This window comes from Biomphalaria glabrata, chromosome 11, assembly GCF_947242115.1.
Source record: "Biomphalaria glabrata chromosome 11, xgBioGlab47.1, whole genome shotgun sequence".
Taxonomy (NCBI): Eukaryota; Metazoa; Mollusca; class Gastropoda; family Planorbidae; genus Biomphalaria; species Biomphalaria glabrata.
In genome coordinates, this window is record NC_074721.1 from 12,369,751 (window position 1) to 12,388,988 (window position 19,238).

Consider the following 19,238-nt stretch of genomic DNA (forward strand, 5'->3'; position numbering starts at 1 on the left):
ATGAATTATTTTTGTTAACTCAATACTACTGTATTGTTAGTAGTACATAAAATACAGTAGAAAGTTGGTGTATAATGCTCATCTTACTGCTGAAATTATTACAGATTTGTAGACAAATATAAATACGCTTTTTTTATGTGTGTGTGTATCCTGTGTCCAGAACATAGAAAGTGTTAAGCTTTTTTTTTCTCACTTTTTAGCACTTCAGAATCAAATTTTCTAAGCTTTTTTCATTTGTAGCTTTTTTTTTTTATTTAGTTGGCAAAATTGAAATTCAATTTTGATTCCTTGACATTGTTTAATTTACTGTAAAAATCACCAATAGCTGTCAACCTTTTCAATTTATATTTACCTAATTGGTTGTTATTGTTTATTTTCTTTTAATAATATTATTGTTTCATTTAAAGTTGTAAAAAGAATTTGCTTTGTATCTTTTAAGCCTGACAGATAGACCGCTCAAATATCAAGTGTTGAGATGGAAGATGGTTCCTAAAAGACAACAAAAAATGGATCCTAAAAGACAACAAAAAATGGACACATCAGAAATTCCAGAGCACACCACCAAGTTATCTTCTGCTGCATCTCAGGATACATTTCAGAGCTCTTTAAAACCTACACCAATCCTCTACAACGATCTTATAAATTACTTTCATCAACTCGTTGGCCCACAGCTAGTCACCAACTATTACACAGATCTTGATAACCCAACTGTGAGGCAGACTGATGAGCCAAACAAGAGAGACATGAATATGTCCAATTCTGAATTAATTGCAGCTTCAAACTCAGCCAAATACACATCCAACAATAGGTCCAGCTCTTTATTAGAAGATAGCTCTATCAATGAAAATAAAGAAGTGATTTACAGACCTTTTTCTCAATACAAGAAAAATAATCTGCACGAAAATTTGAAAAAAACAGACAGCTTTATTGTCTTGCTAAAGAATAATACACATCATAGTTCTGGTGTCTTTACAATTATCAACAAACAATGGTTATACAATGATCAGCAGCTCAGGTAACATATAGGCATAAATGATAAAATATTGAGAAATAACTTTGTAAAATTTCTAAAAGTTAAGTAAAGCACTAAAGCAAAATTTAGTTAATCATAATTGTTTCATTTTTTTCTGTAAACAGATGGACATCGCCACTAATAAATGAAATTCTACTCAGTGTTATCAAACTTGCAATGGTGCTGTTCATTGTTGTGGAGTCCTATGTCTTCTGCCTCGTTGGGGTTGGTGCCTCAGATCAGACTTACTTTATACAGTTGGTCCTGGCCACATTTCTAATAATAAACGGTATTATCCATCCATTTCTACTAATCATATTGGCATTACTGTTGGACAGGGCAATTATTACTTCAGGAGTGACCAGAAATAGAATAGAAGGTGCGTTTCTCTGACTTTTTAATTAACTGTTATTACCACAAAAAAAACAATAGTAGCCGCTCTTAAATGATCAACATATGCTAGGACAAATTTGTACTAATGCTCCTTCTTCACTAGTACTATTAGAGCATGGGTTGCCTTAGTCAGCCAGGAAAACCTATGACTTTGCAGAATTTAAGTCATTCGTTAACATGCATGCCTAGATTGACTTAGGAACATGTGTAGGACGTTATCATCTTCTTTCCTAGTGCTATTAGAGCATGGAATGGGCTGCATGAGTCGGCCAGGAAAACCAATCCTTGGCAGAATTTAAGTCATTGATTTACATGCATGTCTAGATTGACCTAGGAACACACATAGGACGTAATCATCTTCTTTTTTGAAGTAACGTCTGTATTTGAAAAGATAAGATAAAATTGAGCTTATAATTCAGCATACATTGTCTTTTCTGTCAACAGAAATGTTTTAAGAACTTTGTGTAATTATATTTTGTTTTTAAAAAAGGAGTAGAAAAAAAAAACAGTAAAAGCTTAATCATTTTTTACTTATCTAACTATTCCATTAGCTTGCATGACTTTCAAATGTTTTAATGCCTCTAAATCAAAATGAGACATTAGAAAATACACCTTCTATTGATGTTGAGACTATTTGATTCAGGTTCTTGGATTCTGTAAATTTTGTTTCAATGACATCTGTCTGTTTTAATTTACTGTAGCCTTATCACCTGAGATGTTTATTGCCATAAAACTAACTGTGCTAGACATGGTTCAAACCAACAGACTTGTGGGAAGTGAAACACTTCATGTATCCAAGCAGCGAAAGCAGATTTATAGAAGGATTGGTCAAAAAGAGTCTGAAGTATGTAAATTTCCTGTTTGTTTCACCAATAGACAAATATTGTTTCTATTTTGAATGCTTTTCATATCATAAGAAGTGAAAGCCCTTGATCAATTTTCTCATTTTGTTGGATAAAGTCAAATTTACATGTCAATGTGCCACCTAGTTGTACAGTTTTTATTTTGTGACTAGAAGTAGACTAAAAATATGGCAGTCTGGTTTTCTGGTATGCACTATGGATGTTGTTCGATTGTCTGGAGGGTATGAGGTATGAACCCTACTCACTGCCATCCTCCCTTGTTCAGCAAAAGTTCTGAACTAGATTTAATAATCTTCAAATCTGAATAAAAATCCTAAACATGTAACAAGTTTATTCAAAACAGAAGATAATTACATCCAACCTGTGTCCATGTGTTCATCTAGTCATGCAAACAAATGAAATGACAGTTTTGTAGTTTGTTTGTTTTTTTAACTCTGAATAATAACTCAATAATCCTTATAGAATTATATCTCCATGGTAATCTAAAAGATCCTTATGAGCAAGTTATGGATTGAATTTACTTTTGTTGTAATAAACAAAAGGGCTGAGATTAATCTTAGAGCTTTGTGAATCACATTTAACTTTTCTCAGTGATAATTCAATAGATCTCAGTAGCAGTGATATACCAGTTTTTATCTGTCTCATGTATTCTATTAGCTAGACAGGTATGGTAATAAGTAAAATCTTATTTTTTTTAGTTCCCCTTTCAGACCATGCAGTCTATAGGTCATATGATTTAAAGATCATCTATTTCTGTTGCTCACAGTTAATGAGAGTGTCATGTGGCCAGCACAATGACCAACCGCCTTTACTTTTTCACACCTAATGTCAGGTACGCATTAGAGGCACCCTAAAGATCCCAAAATTAAAAACCCTAGTCTTCACCAGGATTCAAACCTGGTTCAGAAGTCAAAGTGCTTTACAACTCAGCCACTGTACCTCCAACTTTATGATGAATGTTGCTTTGTTGGCTAACATCTGTGTTTAAAAGAATAAATTGAATGTGCAATTGAAAGGTTTTGTTAAGCTTTTTAGAAAACATTTCTGTTGAATGATTTTTTTTAAATATAAAAAAAATTTCTTACAGGAACGACACTCACAAACTAAGATGAAGCTGGAAAAGATTACGATAAAAAAACATTGGAATGTTATTTTCATTGTTCTTATCTTCATAATTATTAATGCCATTAATGGCTCAGTCACTCAACGTTATTTGCAGAACACATACTTCAAGAAACTGCTGAAAATAGATGATGTTGATTTCTCCTTCAATATGGTAGGTTCTCCTTTTCCATCTTTTACTTAATTATTGATAAATTGAGGTCTGATGTTGGTTTGAAGAGTCTAGGACTCATTCTTACGGTACCTTTTTGTTTATGTCAGAACACATTAGAAACTCAACAAATATAGGTGAGTAGACAGAAAATCTAATCTATTTTTGATTATCTTACTTAACTTCAGGCATAGGCAATTAAGCAGCTGCCTAGGGCCTCCAATAAATAGGGGCCTTAAACGTGATTCTAAGAAATGGATCAGATCTCAAACATAGCTCTAAGTCTTCTATGATTTAAGGTTTATTTACAAATGGATAGATCTACTTGTTAGACTACATGTTACAAAGCCATTGTTTCTTCCTTTTGTTGAAATGTCGAAACATAATATTTTTAGTCTGGTGATCATGAAGGGTCCATGAAGCACATTCATGCTATTGACGCTTAGATTGAGCTGAAAAATCAGTTTATGACATCTGTATCAATATGCTTTCCAAGATTACATATGTTTAAGAATGGAACATTAATAAAAATAGACGGAATAAGAATCTAGATTATATTTGTAGGATTAGATATAGATAAAGGAAGATTTTTAATTCATTGTATATTTTTTCTAGTTCATTTGGGACCAGCCAGTTCACTTTGCCTAGGCCTCTAATTACCTAAGACTGGCCCTGTTTAAACATAGGACTTTTATCTTGATATGGGCACTGTGCTGCTTCTTTTTCTCGACTAATAGGAAAATATATGCCAAATATATGCCAAATATAAGGCAATGCAAGAATTTTTGTATTGTTATATATTCATTTTTTAATTTTTTTTTTTCTATTCCTACTGTTAGTTTGTATTCTTGATAAAGCATTGCGCTTATAATGTGAATGTTGTAAGCTCAATTCCCTTAGTGATCCATTTTGATACTATCTGTCGAGATCAGCTTCAATCTAATTTTTTTCGGATCCTTTCTAATTTAATCAGATTAGATCAGAATCTGTCCGATCATATCCAATCCAATTTTATTTGAACATGTAGTAGAATATGATTTTTTAAAAAAATGTTGATGTTGTACCTTGTTTATATATACATTCTGATACAAATTCTTTTAGCAATATTATTTCATTAGCTTGCACAACCTGCAATAAGTATTTACTTCATTTGAAAAGTTGTACTTTCATTTACCTTAGAATGTTCTCACTGAACAAATACAATTTTTTTATTTAACAGGGTTTATGAAATAAACATGGATCTTAATAATTTTCAATTATTTTAATTTTTTTTTATGTCAAAAGGAATGTGATTTAGTTACTTAAAGTTATCTTAATCTAGGTAATTTTTTTTATTCAGTTCAGTGAAGAAAAAGTTAATTAACAAGTTGCAAAGTTTGTAATATTTTATTTGCTTCTCACACTTCAAATTAAAAAAAAAATTATCATATGGACTTGAACATATTTCTATCCAGCAGTCTTAGGAATTTTAGAAACTTAAAAAGTTTAAGTTTTTTAAGACAGTGTAAACATTTAATTTTTTTTTGTTTTTAAATAAGTTTCATTGTTTGAGTAGAGACTACCTAAGCTGCTACTTCTTGTACCTACAACTTCTTAGGGCGAATGTGATTTTATCTTTAAAGTAGCTCTTGATTCTGTTTCTTGTAAAATTTTAAACGTCCACTGACTAATTGTTAATTGATTCATAAATCAGATACCCTCAGTTGAGCATGTCTGGCTTCAGTTGCAAAAAAGTTTTCATAAAGATCTTCACCAGGCATTGTTTGATAAGAATTCTTTAACTACATTCAGAGTGGTCAACAATGTCAAGCTGACACAGAGGCGTGTAAAGAAATATAAAGGTGCTTTTTAGTAAACCTTTTGTTTTGCATGTGAAATACAAAATGTTATGGTAGGCTTGCTAGAGTTAACACTTTCACCCTTGAAATCTGGCCTCTGAAAGAGAAAAGTTTTCAATCAAGAATTTATGGTAGTCATAAAATTTTTAAATTTATTTTTGAAAATATAAATGTTAAATATTACATTTTAAGTAAATACTCTTTTCCCCTGGCCATTATATATTTTTGCTAAAAAAAGATAAGTGTATTTGATTTACTCTTATAATCCTTCCAAGTCTAAGCTTATAAACTGTTGTAAATTAGGTTACTTTTGTTTATCCATCAGAACCATTTATCTTTATTTTATAGTTAATGATTGTCTGAAACTAAACGCTATTCACATATATTGGCGCCATATTTGCCATTTACTTTCCACATCACGTTTAGAGTCGCGACCTAGATCTAAATATAATAGTCTCTAATTTGGCGATGAATCTTACCTTAATCAGCGATTAAGCATTTTTCTTCACCTGCAGTCTCCTCTTCCAAACTTGGCATTGCTAGCATCTTTACACTGTAAATCATCAGATACCTTATTTTAGTCATAAGGCACGTTTTTTCTGTCATAATCTGAAACCCCATCACTTGGCTGACCCATATACCTGTCTCACTCTTGTTCCACATCATAATAATGGCAATGTCTTTGATACCCAACATTAAGGATGAGTGCAATGTCTCACATGACTACACAAACCCAGTTGTGACCTGCATATTTTTCTGCATATCTTGCAGACAAGGTTGTTGTCCCCAGCTGTCTATTTAAGTTTTCTTTTTGTCTTCTGCACCTGTCTTCTTATTTTAAATGAAATGCTTTTTGAAAATGCACATAAAAAAAAAAAAGCTGTTTGGGATCCTTGCATAGAGTTAGACACTCATCTTTTAGGGAATGTATACAATGTGATTTTTAACATAATTATAGATTATTATTCTTAATTTCTTTTATTTTATGATGTTTAGCATTTGAAAATCATCTCACGTCATATTATAATGATTATACATATTAATTAGTCAATGTTTTTTTTAAGTTTCAAGCATTTTTGTTCAGAAATGAATTTAAGCTTAAAATTACCCTGCAGGATGGTTGCTCATAACTATGAGCAGGGTCTGAACTCTGGATCTGCATGATAACAGTTAAAATAGCAAACTACTTATAGTTTAGCAGCCAAGTAATGTATGTATTTGTTTGTTCGAAAAAAAACTCTATTGTAATTGAGAAATTGTATAGCATTTAAAAATTTTGAACTAAATTTGATGTAGGTAATTGTACTAAGGACTTTCCGTCGCTGATTGAGCCAAGCTGTAATTTTGATATTGAGCAGTTAGAAATAGGTAATTTATTTATAAATAATTCCAATGTATTTGTCTTTATCTATTAATTATTATAAATAGTTCTTGTCAAATCTAGGGTTTCTATTTTGTGTTTTCATATTTTGGCTTAGCCTTTTATTTTTATGCCCAGTAAGGTTGGTATTGCTGGAAAGGGTTTCTGGATAAGTTCATTATAAAATCCTTCCAATGACATGCAACTCAAATATCAAATAGCCCCTGACAACCAGTCCAACTTCTGGCTATCACTTGTGGCATGATATTGAGTCTGGTGGAAAAGTTAACATTAACATCGAGATGGTATAGGCAAGAATCTTGTGCCTTAACCAGAGAGCTTTGAGAAGTGGTCCTCCTAGGAGAAGGAATTTTGAATCGAAACCTTCTTTGTCTTGTGGCTAAACCCAAACATGGGAAAGGCTTTTGGAGTCAACCTAAATGTCAGCTTGTAGCACAGTCTGCTACACTCTTGTCAGAGGGTGCGACACTGCTGATCTTAAACTGAATCTGCTTCTGCAGTACCTTTGAACCTCCAACAGCTGCATGTAGTGAGGGGAACAACATTCCAATCATACCCAATACCCAGGAGCACATTTGTCCTTTATCACATGAGACTTAGTCATTTTATGACGGAACATGATGGAAGGAGGTCATTCCATAGCACAAAATAAAGTATTTAAGACTCCACTATTACACAAAGATATGTAGTACAAATTATAGGTGGGGGTAATTCAAGAAATTATGCATATCAATGACATTATTGTAATTATGTTTTTTACAGACTATGTAAATCCTTTTAACATTGAAAATAGATCTAGGTCTTTATGATATTCTTTTTATTTTAAAATCTTCTTGATTTACATTTATCAGAAATTAATATATGCATAAAATGTGCATTTTATTACAAAAGTGATGTATTAGTATGCATACAGTTATGGCATGATTAGGAATTAGGCGGGAAAACTTTTTTTTTGTTTCACAAAATGGAATTTTTTTGACAATGACATGACTAATTAAAAAACGAAACTAGGATTTAGGAAGTAAAGAGAGAAGACTTTTGGCATCCATAGAGTGCTTTAGCAACTGAAGTAGAGATGTAGCTTGATGACATTCGGCAGTTCGCTTCATCATTATTATTAAACTTCTTGTTCAACATTGACTTTCAGCATTGACTAACTTATAGTGTTGGCCTTTCGTCTGTGTTATTTGTTTCGTTATTTAAATGTTACCTCCTTTTGACACAGCGCAGAAGTGCCTAAGATTACATCATTTAATTACCTTGAAAAAATGCTGAGTATGTTTTTAAAAAATGTGTAATTAGCAATAAGTTTTATCTGCTTTTTTAAATAGGTAATTAGAATGTGTATATGTTTGTTTCTAAGTGTTTTAATCAAAGGCTTTTTAAGTGTTTTTTTGATGTTGTTTTTTTATCCAATTCAAGAGTCCCAAAATTTTGCTCTGTCATGGAATAAAGCAACAGACAAGAATGTAGTGAGTCCTTATACACCACAAACTGGCAAGTATATCACCACAACATTTCACAGTTACCCTGGCGTGGAGTAAGTATTTTTTTTCCTTTTGGTATTATTATTGGTTAGAATTGTCTTTCTTTACTTCCAATGCACTCACAGACGGCAGGGATTTTTGAGGTTGGCTATGTATAAAGAGATCTATTCTCTAAGGTACATGATCATTTTAACATTGTAGTTGCTCTCATAACAAAGCACTGCAACTTTGCAATCACTTCTTTTACCTCACAAAGCTAATGGAATGCACCCACAGAATCATGCCTTAACTTGTGTAAAAGAAGTCTAGGTGGAAAAGTATGAAGGCAAAGCAAACATTTAGCTTGATATCAGGTCAAGGAAGACTGTATTTTCAAGATTACAAACTGAATTGATAAAAGTATCCTGAGTATTTATCATAAATGAGTCTTGACAATCTAATTCTATATTATTGTTTAATTCTTGTTAATTCTAGGCTCTAATCTCTAGGCACAAACTTTTTTTCTTGCAAGAATTGGCTGCTTTAGTATTATTCACACTAACATCTAGGCAGCAAATCTAAACAATTTCTTGTAAGAACCAGCAGCATCAATTTTTCTGCAAATATGGCAAACCTGGACACCTTTAATTATGTTATGAATCTTTTTCCTCTTTTTTAAAAATATTTTTTATATGAGCTGCCATATGTATGGAAATGTGTCAAAAATTAACATAATGAAATTCTAATCTTAAGTTTACTCGAATGACTAGATTAACATTAACAGAAATTTCACACTATTTCTTCTTTTGCCTGACAACACAAGAATCAATTTAAAAAAATTAACCAATTAGGTAATTGACTATTGGTTAGTAATTATTTTGTTTGCTATCTGGAACAAGGGCAAGAAATCACAGTTGGCAGATGTGGTGGTATAAGTTGAATTAGCCTTGAGAACTCTGGAGCCCTGAGTAAAAAATGTTTTTTTTATGTATTTTAAAAAGGATCATCCCCCAACATACCCCCTTCTTCCCTCCTCCATTCACAACTAGTCCAGACAAGTAATATTGCATTGAGAAAGCTAAATACTTAACTAAAATAATTGATTAAAATATTTCTAATCGCACAGATTTATTATGTGTAGGTCACTCGTACATATAATTACATGACTGATCCACACTATATACATTTACATTTAATATAAGCTTTGTTTTTTAATAAAAGCATTTTTTATTATTTTCTTGTTTAATAAGTTTAAAATGAAAATATTAACTTTGCTAGTTACTCAACACTATACTCATTGTTGAACTACAAAACTGAAACCATCGACTACCTAAAGGACAAATATTGGATTGATGAGAGGACAAGGCTTGTGTTGATTGAACTGAGTGTTTTCAATGCTGACACCTCATTGATTACAACAATCATCCATGCCTTTGAGTTTACTGCAGGTAAGATATGTATTATAGGCTTTAATAGTTTTACCTCCCAAAGTCTAGGAAATGTCTATAGTTTTGTAGCTCTAACTCTTTATATGAGCAATCTGATGCTTTTTAGACTTTGCTCTTGGGCTGTAGACATCCAGTTAAAAAAACAATGCAACCAGTTAAATAATAAAAAATAATGATTTCATTTTACTGGAAGTGGCATTTAGAAACAATGTGATGGATGCCTCATGGGTGAGTATGCAATGTTTTGGCACATCTGTTTTGGCACAGCCTTCTTTGGGGGAGAAGTTTTGACTATAATTTTAAAACTTTTTGTAATAAACATTTTTTGTATTCCACTATACTAAAGTATATAAAAAATTTTTTTTTCTTCCTCTTCCCCCTTCCCCCCCCCCCTTTTTGAAAGTTGTTTTGACTATATCATGAATGTTTATTGGAAACTATGGATGGCAGCCTGGTCATGTGGTATTAGCTCAGAACTATCATTTGAAACTTGCCTGACACCATTCCCTACAATCCTGTAAGAGGTTTAGGCTAGAATGTAATAATCTTCAACTCTGAAAGCACACCTGACATGTAAAACTTACAAACTATGAAACCATGATGATCTGCGCCCCCCCCCCTCCCTTTTTCCACAAAAAAAAAAAAAAAAGATCAAACACATGATATCTTTCACAGTTTTCTCTTTTTATTACTTGGAGATACAAAAAAAAGTAAAGTTCCCCTTTCCATAAATTAATTTAAATATTTTCATGTGAAAAAAAGTTTTATCAAACTTTTTGGGTTTTTTTTTTTGGACAATATAAAAATTTACACTCAATCATGTTTGTAACATACATTGTTTGTAACAATAATTATGAAACAATCTTAACTCTTAACAACTACTATGGCTCTTTACACAAACAATATGTTTGAACACAAACAGACATACAAAAAATGCATAATTAAATCAAATATATAATGTGTCATCAAGATTTTACACCAAAAAATCCTGCATGGTCTAATCATGTGTGGTATGCTCAATGGCATAGCTAAGAATTCGCCATCATTTGGGGGCCAGGGTGGCTTGACCTCTTTGGGGGCCCCTGAATTTTGCATAATATTTAATGTAAAAAAACAATCATTTTGGTGCTCCCATCAAGTGGGGGCCCTTGAGGGGGGGTCAAATTCTTCCCCCCATTCCGCAACCCTAACTATTTCACTGGGTATGCTCTTTTGACATTCATCTTGGTAGTCCTGTGTTCTACTTCCACTATCTTTCATCAGCTTGCCTGTGATATGCCAATTTGGCAAGTAGACCCTTCATATGAGATGAAAACACTTGACACTGGATTTGCTTCTTATATTTAGTTATTGATACCTTCGTTGCCCTAGATAATGCTGGTCATCATATTTTGTATATTTGTTAACATTGCTTTTGTATAACCTATCTTTCATTCTTATTAAAGAAGGGGGGGGGGGTGAAGGTATATCTGGGAGATTTCCAAGTTGTCTATAGGCGCTCACAAGCACAACTCAGCTCAGGTTTTGAACAAAGGCCTCTTGATAGGTAACCAAGTGGTCTCTGCCTCTCAGCCACACATCTCAAAGTAAATTTTTGTTAAATTTCTGGTTTACAAGTCGTGTTTGATTTTTTAAAATGTTTACAATAAATTCAAAATTTCTTAAAGACAATTCTTTTAAATGTTGCCTGGTCATGCAATTTGTGCGCTAGACTGTCGTTTGGATTTATGGAAGGTCCCGGGTTCAAACTCTGCCCGCTCCCATCCCCCCTCATCCTGCGGAAGGTTTGAACTAGGAAGTAAACTATCTTCAACTCTGAAGGAACATCCGAAACATGTAAAACATTTTCAAACAAACAGACAATGTTTACTCTATTCTCAAAGCAAATATCATAAAACTTTAACCAAATTGAGATAAACCTCGTTTCCCTCATTTACACATTTATTTCCACAGAAACTTTATACTGTCATGTGAGTCATGTGAGCTTTCGTCTGTTTAGATTGTCATCACATTTTACTAATGTGCTCAAAATTAAATTTGAAAGACAAATTTATGGTTTGAAGCTTTATGAAGCATGGAACTTACTTTGACAGTGCTGCAAATTATATACATTTACAGAGTTCTTATTTTTTTTATTTGCATTTTGGTTAATAATTTCAGCTGGGATATTTCAAAGTTCTATCATGATGTCTACTTATCAGCTGCTCTTTGAGAAGGGAACTCTGGCCATGCAAGCATTTATACTGTTGTTCCTGGCTCTATGTATTTTTTTTGCCTACCATGACCTGGTAGAGGTAAACAGTTATGTTTATTTAATTTGTCGACAGCAAAATAATTTGGCAAAAAAGTTCTCACATTACAAAAATCTTTTCAAATTGTTTCGTTTCAAATATGAATTTAAAAATACCATGAGAGGTAAAACCTTTTTAACAACAATCTTTTTCTGTGTATTAGTAATGATATTTGCAGAGCAAGATCAATGTCGGTCATTGAAAAGAAAAATAATTTTAAAACAATAAATATTTTTAAAATGTCTCTGACTTGTGCTAGTAATTACATTTCTGCATGCTAAAGCAGCAAGAGTCATTGGCTGGTGGGATTTTACTTTCATGGAACATGACCAATAAAAGAAAAAAATATAATTAAAAAAAAAAAAGCTTATATTAAGCTTACTTGTATCAATTAGTTTGGATTTAATTAAAGTTGTAATAGATCTAGACTAACAAAAAAAAAAGCATTTATAAAAATAAAAAAAGGGGGGAACGGCCTGAATTTCAAATCATGGCTCAAGCCTTCTCAGGTTTTTGATTAAACAAAGTAATCACTCTGCTAGTGGAGAGCCTATCATTTATTTCTATAGTCTCGTCCTATTTTTCATTTTCACTAAGACTCAGAAGGCATCCTTTATAAAGGGGGCTAATTCAGCTTATACCACCACTTCAGTCAGTACTATTCCTTTTCCTTGTTTTAGATAACAAACAAAGCAATTTATTACCAATAGTTAACTAATTGGTTAATTTTTTCAATTGATTCTTATGTTGTCAGGTAAAAGAAATAATTGTTCAAAATTTCATCTTCATCCTAGATTGGGTGTCATAGAAATAACGTTTACAAACTTTGGACCAGCTGACAGACAGAGTGAATTGATATAAGCTTTGTACCTAAAGCCATAACTTATTTATTCTTTATTACTACTCCCTTACTCTTCTGACTGTTAAACCTTGCATTGGATTATTCTATTAGTCTAGATCTCTGTCCTATCCAGCTATTTTTGTTAATGTAAAAAGCTAAAGTACCCCATACTTTAGTGCCTCTGTTTCTGCTTGTGTCTAGGTGTATAGCTTGGGAATAATTGAGTACCTCCAACGTCCTACATCCTGGCTGAACATTATAGACCATGCAGCATGCTTTATCATTATTATTTTGTTTCAACAAGAATATGTTGCAAGGAAGAATGCGGTAAAATTGGATAGTTTATAGTTTTGTATATTGTTGTTTTTTTAATTGTTAAAAATGATTTTTATATACTTGGTTTGAATAAACTTAGTTTTGACATCATTATGGAAAAAAAAACTACAATGAAAACAGTCTGCCTCAAGATATAATTTAATACATTCAGAGATCAAGCATTTAAAAGAATGCTACCATTGATATAAAAAATTCCTATAAACCATAACGTTATTTCAATTCCTTCAAAATTTAATATTTAATAAAATATATATACATATGTAATATAATTATATATATATTTATATATATATATATATATATATATATATATATATATATATATATATATATATATATATATATATATATATAAGAAAATAAAAAAGGCGAATATTAATGAGTTTTCTTTTAGAACACGCTATTCATCCTAGTAAAAAAAATCTAGTAATAAAGAGGCAGCCCTGGTCAATAGTATTATTCGAGAAATATTCTAGGTATATAAAGCAGCTGGATGTCTGAAATGGGCATGTCTTATTAAGATAATCTTTGTGCTAAGTAAGAATTCTTTGTCGCTGAAATTTTTTCACACAAAAAATTGTCACTATCATCAAGTGCAATAAATGAAAGAAATTCCAGAAGAATCACACTAGTGGAGACGTTTTCAAATGTTTTCTTCAAAAAGTTCTAAACCATATTGTTTCATATGCCTCTTGCGAAAACGGTCTTTATTTGACAAGGTCTTATTAGAAAATGTAATGACGTCTCTTACTTAAGGTGTTTAATTTGGAAACATTTGTAAAATTCAGACACGGATTAATAACTACAATGAAAATAAAACATTTATTTCGCCCATCCCCCCCCTCCCTTTGTTGTTGGTCGATCGTTGGCCTGTTGCTCCAAACAGCTAGTAGCTTACAACTCAAAGTAGACCTACATCTATAATGACCCTAAAATATTATACGCTTAACTAACAGGCATTTAACATAAAAAGGAAAACGTTTTTAACATTGAGTTTTTCTTTACTAGATCTACTTTCAGGGCGGGGTATTTAACTAAACAACAATATTTATATGTAATATACTAAAAAGAAAAAAATGTTTTGACTGATCTACTTCTGTAAAGCGTCATCTGAAACAAATATTATAGAAAGCCTGCGAAAATTCAAGGTCAGAAAAATGTAGGCACCTAGGGAAAAAAAAACATGGGAATCTCTTGCGCGCCGCTACACTTTTTATTAAAAGTTTCCATAATAGCTTCTTATGTACGAACATATTTGGAAATTTTTTTTTAACTAAAAAAGTAAATAATAAGGTAACCTGGGAATAATGATTAGGCCGCCTCCTACATTCGGCCGCCTACGTGCAATGCACACATTGCACAATAGGTAGCGGCGGCCCTGGTTGGCCTACTTGGCTGACAAGCCCTCCTAAGCTAACTTTTTTTTTGCTTTTAAGCTTTGGAAAGATTCATTATTTTAATAATTTTGTATTATCTGTTTTAAAAAAATGAATAATTATCGTTGTAAAAATATTTTTTTTTACTTCTCAGATAGACAAGGTTGTGGACATTGTCTTCCAAGACTATAACTTTGAAGTCTTTATTGATTTTAATGTTATTAATAGATTATCTTATGATATAACTGTCTTCTGCTGTATCGTAGCACTCACAAGTTTCATTAAAATTATTCTGGCCACAAGGTAAAATTTCAAACTGCATACTTTATTTCATGTTTGCACATCTCTAAAATTTTCAATTCAATAGACTTCAAAAAAAATTTTCTTTCCGTTTACTTAGTTATAACAGCTGAAGACGGTACTTTAAAAAATGAATAGGTTGCAGGGGCTTAGCTAGGAATTTTCCATTGTTTGGGTGCTGGGGGGCTTGACCTCTTTGGGGGCCCCTTCAATTTGCATAATATTTAATTTTTAAAGTAAAAAACACTCAAATGGGGGCCCGGGTGGATTTTCTAATTCTCCCCCTCTCACCCCACCCTAGCTACGCCACTGATAGGTTGATCTAACAAATTTTTTTACAAATTTTAAGAGAATTCTGCTTGATCTTATTATTAACATTAACAATACTTCGCTTTAAAAATAATATATAAAAGACTTGTACAGTATTTGTTAAGAAGTTATTGTGATTGCTATCAAGGGAAATGATTATTTTTAATATTATTTTAACATTCATACATATGGTTTTGTTATTTGTAAAAATAATGTTAAATAAGAAATATTTAATACTTCTTCTTGTATTTTCTGTTAGATTAAATATTAACAAGTTAATCAAAAACATGTTTTGTTTTTTTTTTGGTTTGAAAAAATCAAATCACATATACATATCCTATGTACATATAAAGGCACATTTTTTAAAACAAGATTTTTAATAAGTAGTAGTAGTAACAATTATCACTGGATATTCGCTTACACAAGAACCTAGGTTAATATTTGTTATGATCTGAAAAGACATTTTCTTTTTACATTGATATCTAAAACAAATAGAATAATACTTGTGATATTTACTTTGTTCTTCCACAGACATTTTCAATTGTTTGCACAGTTCTTGGAGCTTCTGCCCAGCGTCATGCATGTCACCTACTTCCCCTTGCTGACTATCCTGACCTTTGCATTTCTTACCCACTTCCTGTTCGGCCAGTTACAAAAGTTCTCCACATTCTCCCAATCGGTTTTATCTGTGATGGAGCTTATTGTTGACCAGAGGATGATATCCCCTGTGTTTGATCACTACTGGTTCTGGGGGCCCATCTTCTTGACCCTGACCCTGATGTTTCTCCATTACATTGTCATCAACTACTACATCTGTTTCCTAAGTGACAGGTCCTCCCAAATCTATGCACTCAATCGCTACCGGAGCAGGGAGAAGCAGCAATTTATACCATGGATTTGGGTGTTCATTTGGAATGGGCTCATGCAGAGGAGTAGAGATGCTGCGGAGAATGCCTCAAAGAAGTCTTCAGCCAAATATGTTCATCTTGACAAGTTGCATAGCAAGGGCAAGCTAAATGTTGTCAATTATGATGAACAAGTTGTATTTTTGAATGAATTGAAATAATTTGTTTACATTTCTCTCCCCTCTCTCTCTATGTCTATAAACAACACAGGGGTGGGAGGGCTGGGTGATAGGATGAACATCCAATCGTCTACCTGTCCTCAGGATGGTTAAGTTTGATAATGTATTGATAACTCTATGCCTGCTCTATATCTTTTTAAGAAATATAGGCCTTGTGTTACTTTTTAATCACTTAGTGTTTAGGCCCTAAAATGATGAAGCCTAATAGTTGGCTATGATAATTATGTTTGAGAATGTGTTAGATTAAATTAGTATTACACTGTTGAATCTGTACAAGATTTGTTTGAAACATGACGCTCAGTGGGTCACTTTTATAAGAGAATACTATAAAGCTTTAACAGTTTCATATGTACAATAGTGACATTCATGAGGCCATTAAGTTGGCCCTACTGGCCCCTTTGGGTAAAGGCCCACATTTAAGTGGGCTCCTGATAAAACATGATGCAGTTTTATTTGAAGTTTAGAGCTCTCCATAATGTAAATACATTTGTAGTTTTCATGTTATTTTGTTTATTTCTTTATATTTATATACTTTATCTGACATCAAATGCTTATTATTGTAGATGGTGCAAAACAAATATCTAAGCTTTTTATCAGACCAAAGTGTATTACTTGATAGATTAAATAGCCTGTGTTTACACAAAAAATGCAATTGTATTGTTTTAAAAAATCTGGAGATTTTGAGTTTCTTTATTGGACAATCAATATTTGTTTACTCCTTGATTCATTGTTTTCCTTGACACATTGGAGAAGTTAAAATCTCAATTTTCCTACACTCACACACACAAAATCAAGTTTTTATGTTTATATAGATAAGGGTAATTTGGCCACAAAATACAAATGCTTAGTGGGAAAATATATCTGTCCGCTAGCCTTGGGACAAATAGGACTAATTGATGATTTTCAAAAAGTTTAGATAATAGTGAGCAAATTGATTTTTCCAAGGCTTTTGACAAAGTTTACCATCATAATTTGCTTAAAAAAATAAAACATTTTGGAATGGATGGTCAATTGCATTAGTGGATTAAGTACCATATTTTCTGATTGGGAAAGAACAAACTGTAATAATAAATGTCTAAATCAACACCAATAACAGTAATCTTAGGTGTACATCAAGGGACAGTCAAATGTCCACTACTATTTTTAATTTACATAAATGATTTACCAAATTGCATTAGTCATGGAACAAAAGTCAGATAATTTCAGACGATTGCATAATATATAGAAAAATTAAATTCAAATTGGAGCATGTCTTTCCACCCATAAAAATGTCAATTATTAAGAGTAACAAAAAACTAAAACAAAATAATTCCACTCGTCTTATTCATGATTTAAACCAGTAACACTGACTAAAAATGCAAAACACCTAGGTGTTATAATAAATGAAAAACTGTCATGGAATCCCCATATTGATGAAACTATAAAAAAAATAAGACAAAGCATAAGGGTTTATTAAAAGAAATTTCTATAAATCAATAAGAATATAAAACTAAAATGTTATTTATCCTTGACTAGCTAGGCCAATAATAGAATATGCATCCTCTGTTTGGGACCCCTCAATTCAAGAAAACATTAAGAAGCTGGAACAGACACAAAATAGAGCAGTGAGATTTATAACAAACGAATATTCACATATGACTAGAATATCACCTTTAGTAAAGTCACTAAATTTAGAAAGCCTTCAGGACAGAAGACTCAAAAGTAAAGTAGCAACTATACATAAAACACTGAACCATAATCTTCAAATACAAAAACAAAATCTAATAAAATACTCAGAAAGATAAAGGCACATTCCTCGTTCCATATGCTAGGACAAATTTGTACAAATGCTCCTTCTTCCCTAGTGCTATTAGAGCATGAAATGGCCGGGTTGCCTGAGCTAGCCAGGAAAACCAGTGACTTAGTAGAATTTAGGTCATTGGTTAATATGCATGACTCGTAGGACGTAATATCTTCTTTTTTGAAATAACATCTGTGTTATCTAAGATAATATAAGATGCATATACGTGCACGAATTGTCCACGTATTCTTTAAAACTTAATAAAAAACAACAACGACATTTGTACATAAGAATTTATTAATTTTCGCGGGTTGTTTGTAGTAGGCCTATTTGTTTTGAATGACAATCACAAAAGCAGATCAGTCAACACTTTTTTTCTCTTATACGTATCTACTTACTACTTAGAACTTTTATTTTTTTAGTCGAAAATCTCGCGCTGTAAGTAGAACTAGTAATTAAAAAGTCAATGTTTCAAACATTTTCATCTGTTTCTTAAATGGCTGTGAATTAAGCATTTAAGATCTGTGTTTATTTGTAATAAGTTTTATAGTTCACAAGAGACGTTTGTTCAACTTATTTAAAGTGTGTTGATTAATAATATAGAACGCCTACATTGATTCAGTTGTACTAGCTGTTTCTAGCTACGACCAACAACGAAGGGGAGGGGGGGTCGAAAAACAAAGTTTATTTTTATTGTAGTCATTAATCCTTCTCTGAATATTATTAAAATTAGATAATTACCAATGTTTTAAAAAATTAAATTAAAATTTTAAATTACGAGACGTCGTTTCATGTTCTAAAAGGAAGTGGTCAAATGTTGACCTTTTTTGCGAGAGGCATCTGCAACAACATTTTGAAGAAAACATTTCACAACGTCTCCGCTAGTGTGATTCTTTCGGGTTTTTTTTTTTTTGTTCTATTTCCCACTATTGCACTTCATTATAGTGACGCCCTTTCTTTGGAAAAATAAGGTCCAAGATAGAGATGTAGCATATTTAACACAAAGATGACCTTAAAAAAAATCACGCCCATAACAGACGTCCTTGCGCTCGAATCTTTGTACCTAGAATGTACTTCTCATAATAATATTGACTAGCGCTAGGCTGCCCTTCCTCTTTATTATTAGACTTATGGCCCTTGACTTTTTTCCCCCACTAATATCCATAGTGCGTTCTGAAAAAAAAAACACATCTCTGTTGGCCTTTTGGACATTCTTACTACAAAAAAAAAAAGGCGATGTAGACGCC

General features: G+C 32.1%; 1 protein-coding gene across 8 annotated transcripts in view; it reads left to right on the top strand.

Moving 5' to 3' along the window:
* LOC106063204 (uncharacterized) overlaps nucleotides 1–16,934 on the top strand; it is a 61,159-nt gene extending 44,225 nt beyond the window's left edge. For 4 of the 8 annotated variants that reach the window (XM_056004476.1, XM_056004479.1, XM_056004481.1 and 1 more), the window contains 12 exons: nucleotides 440–1,015; nucleotides 1,138–1,391; nucleotides 2,107–2,249; nucleotides 3,356–3,544; nucleotides 5,235–5,382; nucleotides 6,676–6,747; nucleotides 8,183–8,300; nucleotides 9,505–9,674; nucleotides 11,835–11,968; nucleotides 13,008–13,133; nucleotides 14,673–14,821; nucleotides 15,659–16,934. In XM_056004476.1, coding sequence (XP_055860451.1) covers nucleotides 440–1,015; nucleotides 1,138–1,391; nucleotides 2,107–2,249; nucleotides 3,356–3,544; nucleotides 5,235–5,382; nucleotides 6,676–6,747; nucleotides 8,183–8,300; nucleotides 9,505–9,674; nucleotides 11,835–11,968; nucleotides 13,008–13,133; nucleotides 14,673–14,821; nucleotides 15,659–16,193 — 2,614 coding nt within the window. In that variant the 3' untranslated portion in view covers nucleotides 16,194–16,934. Of the gene's footprint in view, nucleotides 1–439; nucleotides 1,016–1,137; nucleotides 1,392–2,106; nucleotides 2,250–3,355; nucleotides 3,545–5,234; nucleotides 5,383–6,675; nucleotides 6,748–7,907; nucleotides 8,036–8,182; nucleotides 8,301–9,504; nucleotides 9,675–11,834; nucleotides 11,969–13,007; nucleotides 13,134–14,672; nucleotides 14,822–15,658 lie in introns of those variants that run through there. The other 4 variants (XM_056004478.1, XM_056004477.1, XR_008773725.1 and 1 more) reach the window with 4 other exon arrangements.
* Nucleotides 16,935–19,238: the final 2,304 nt, after the last annotated feature.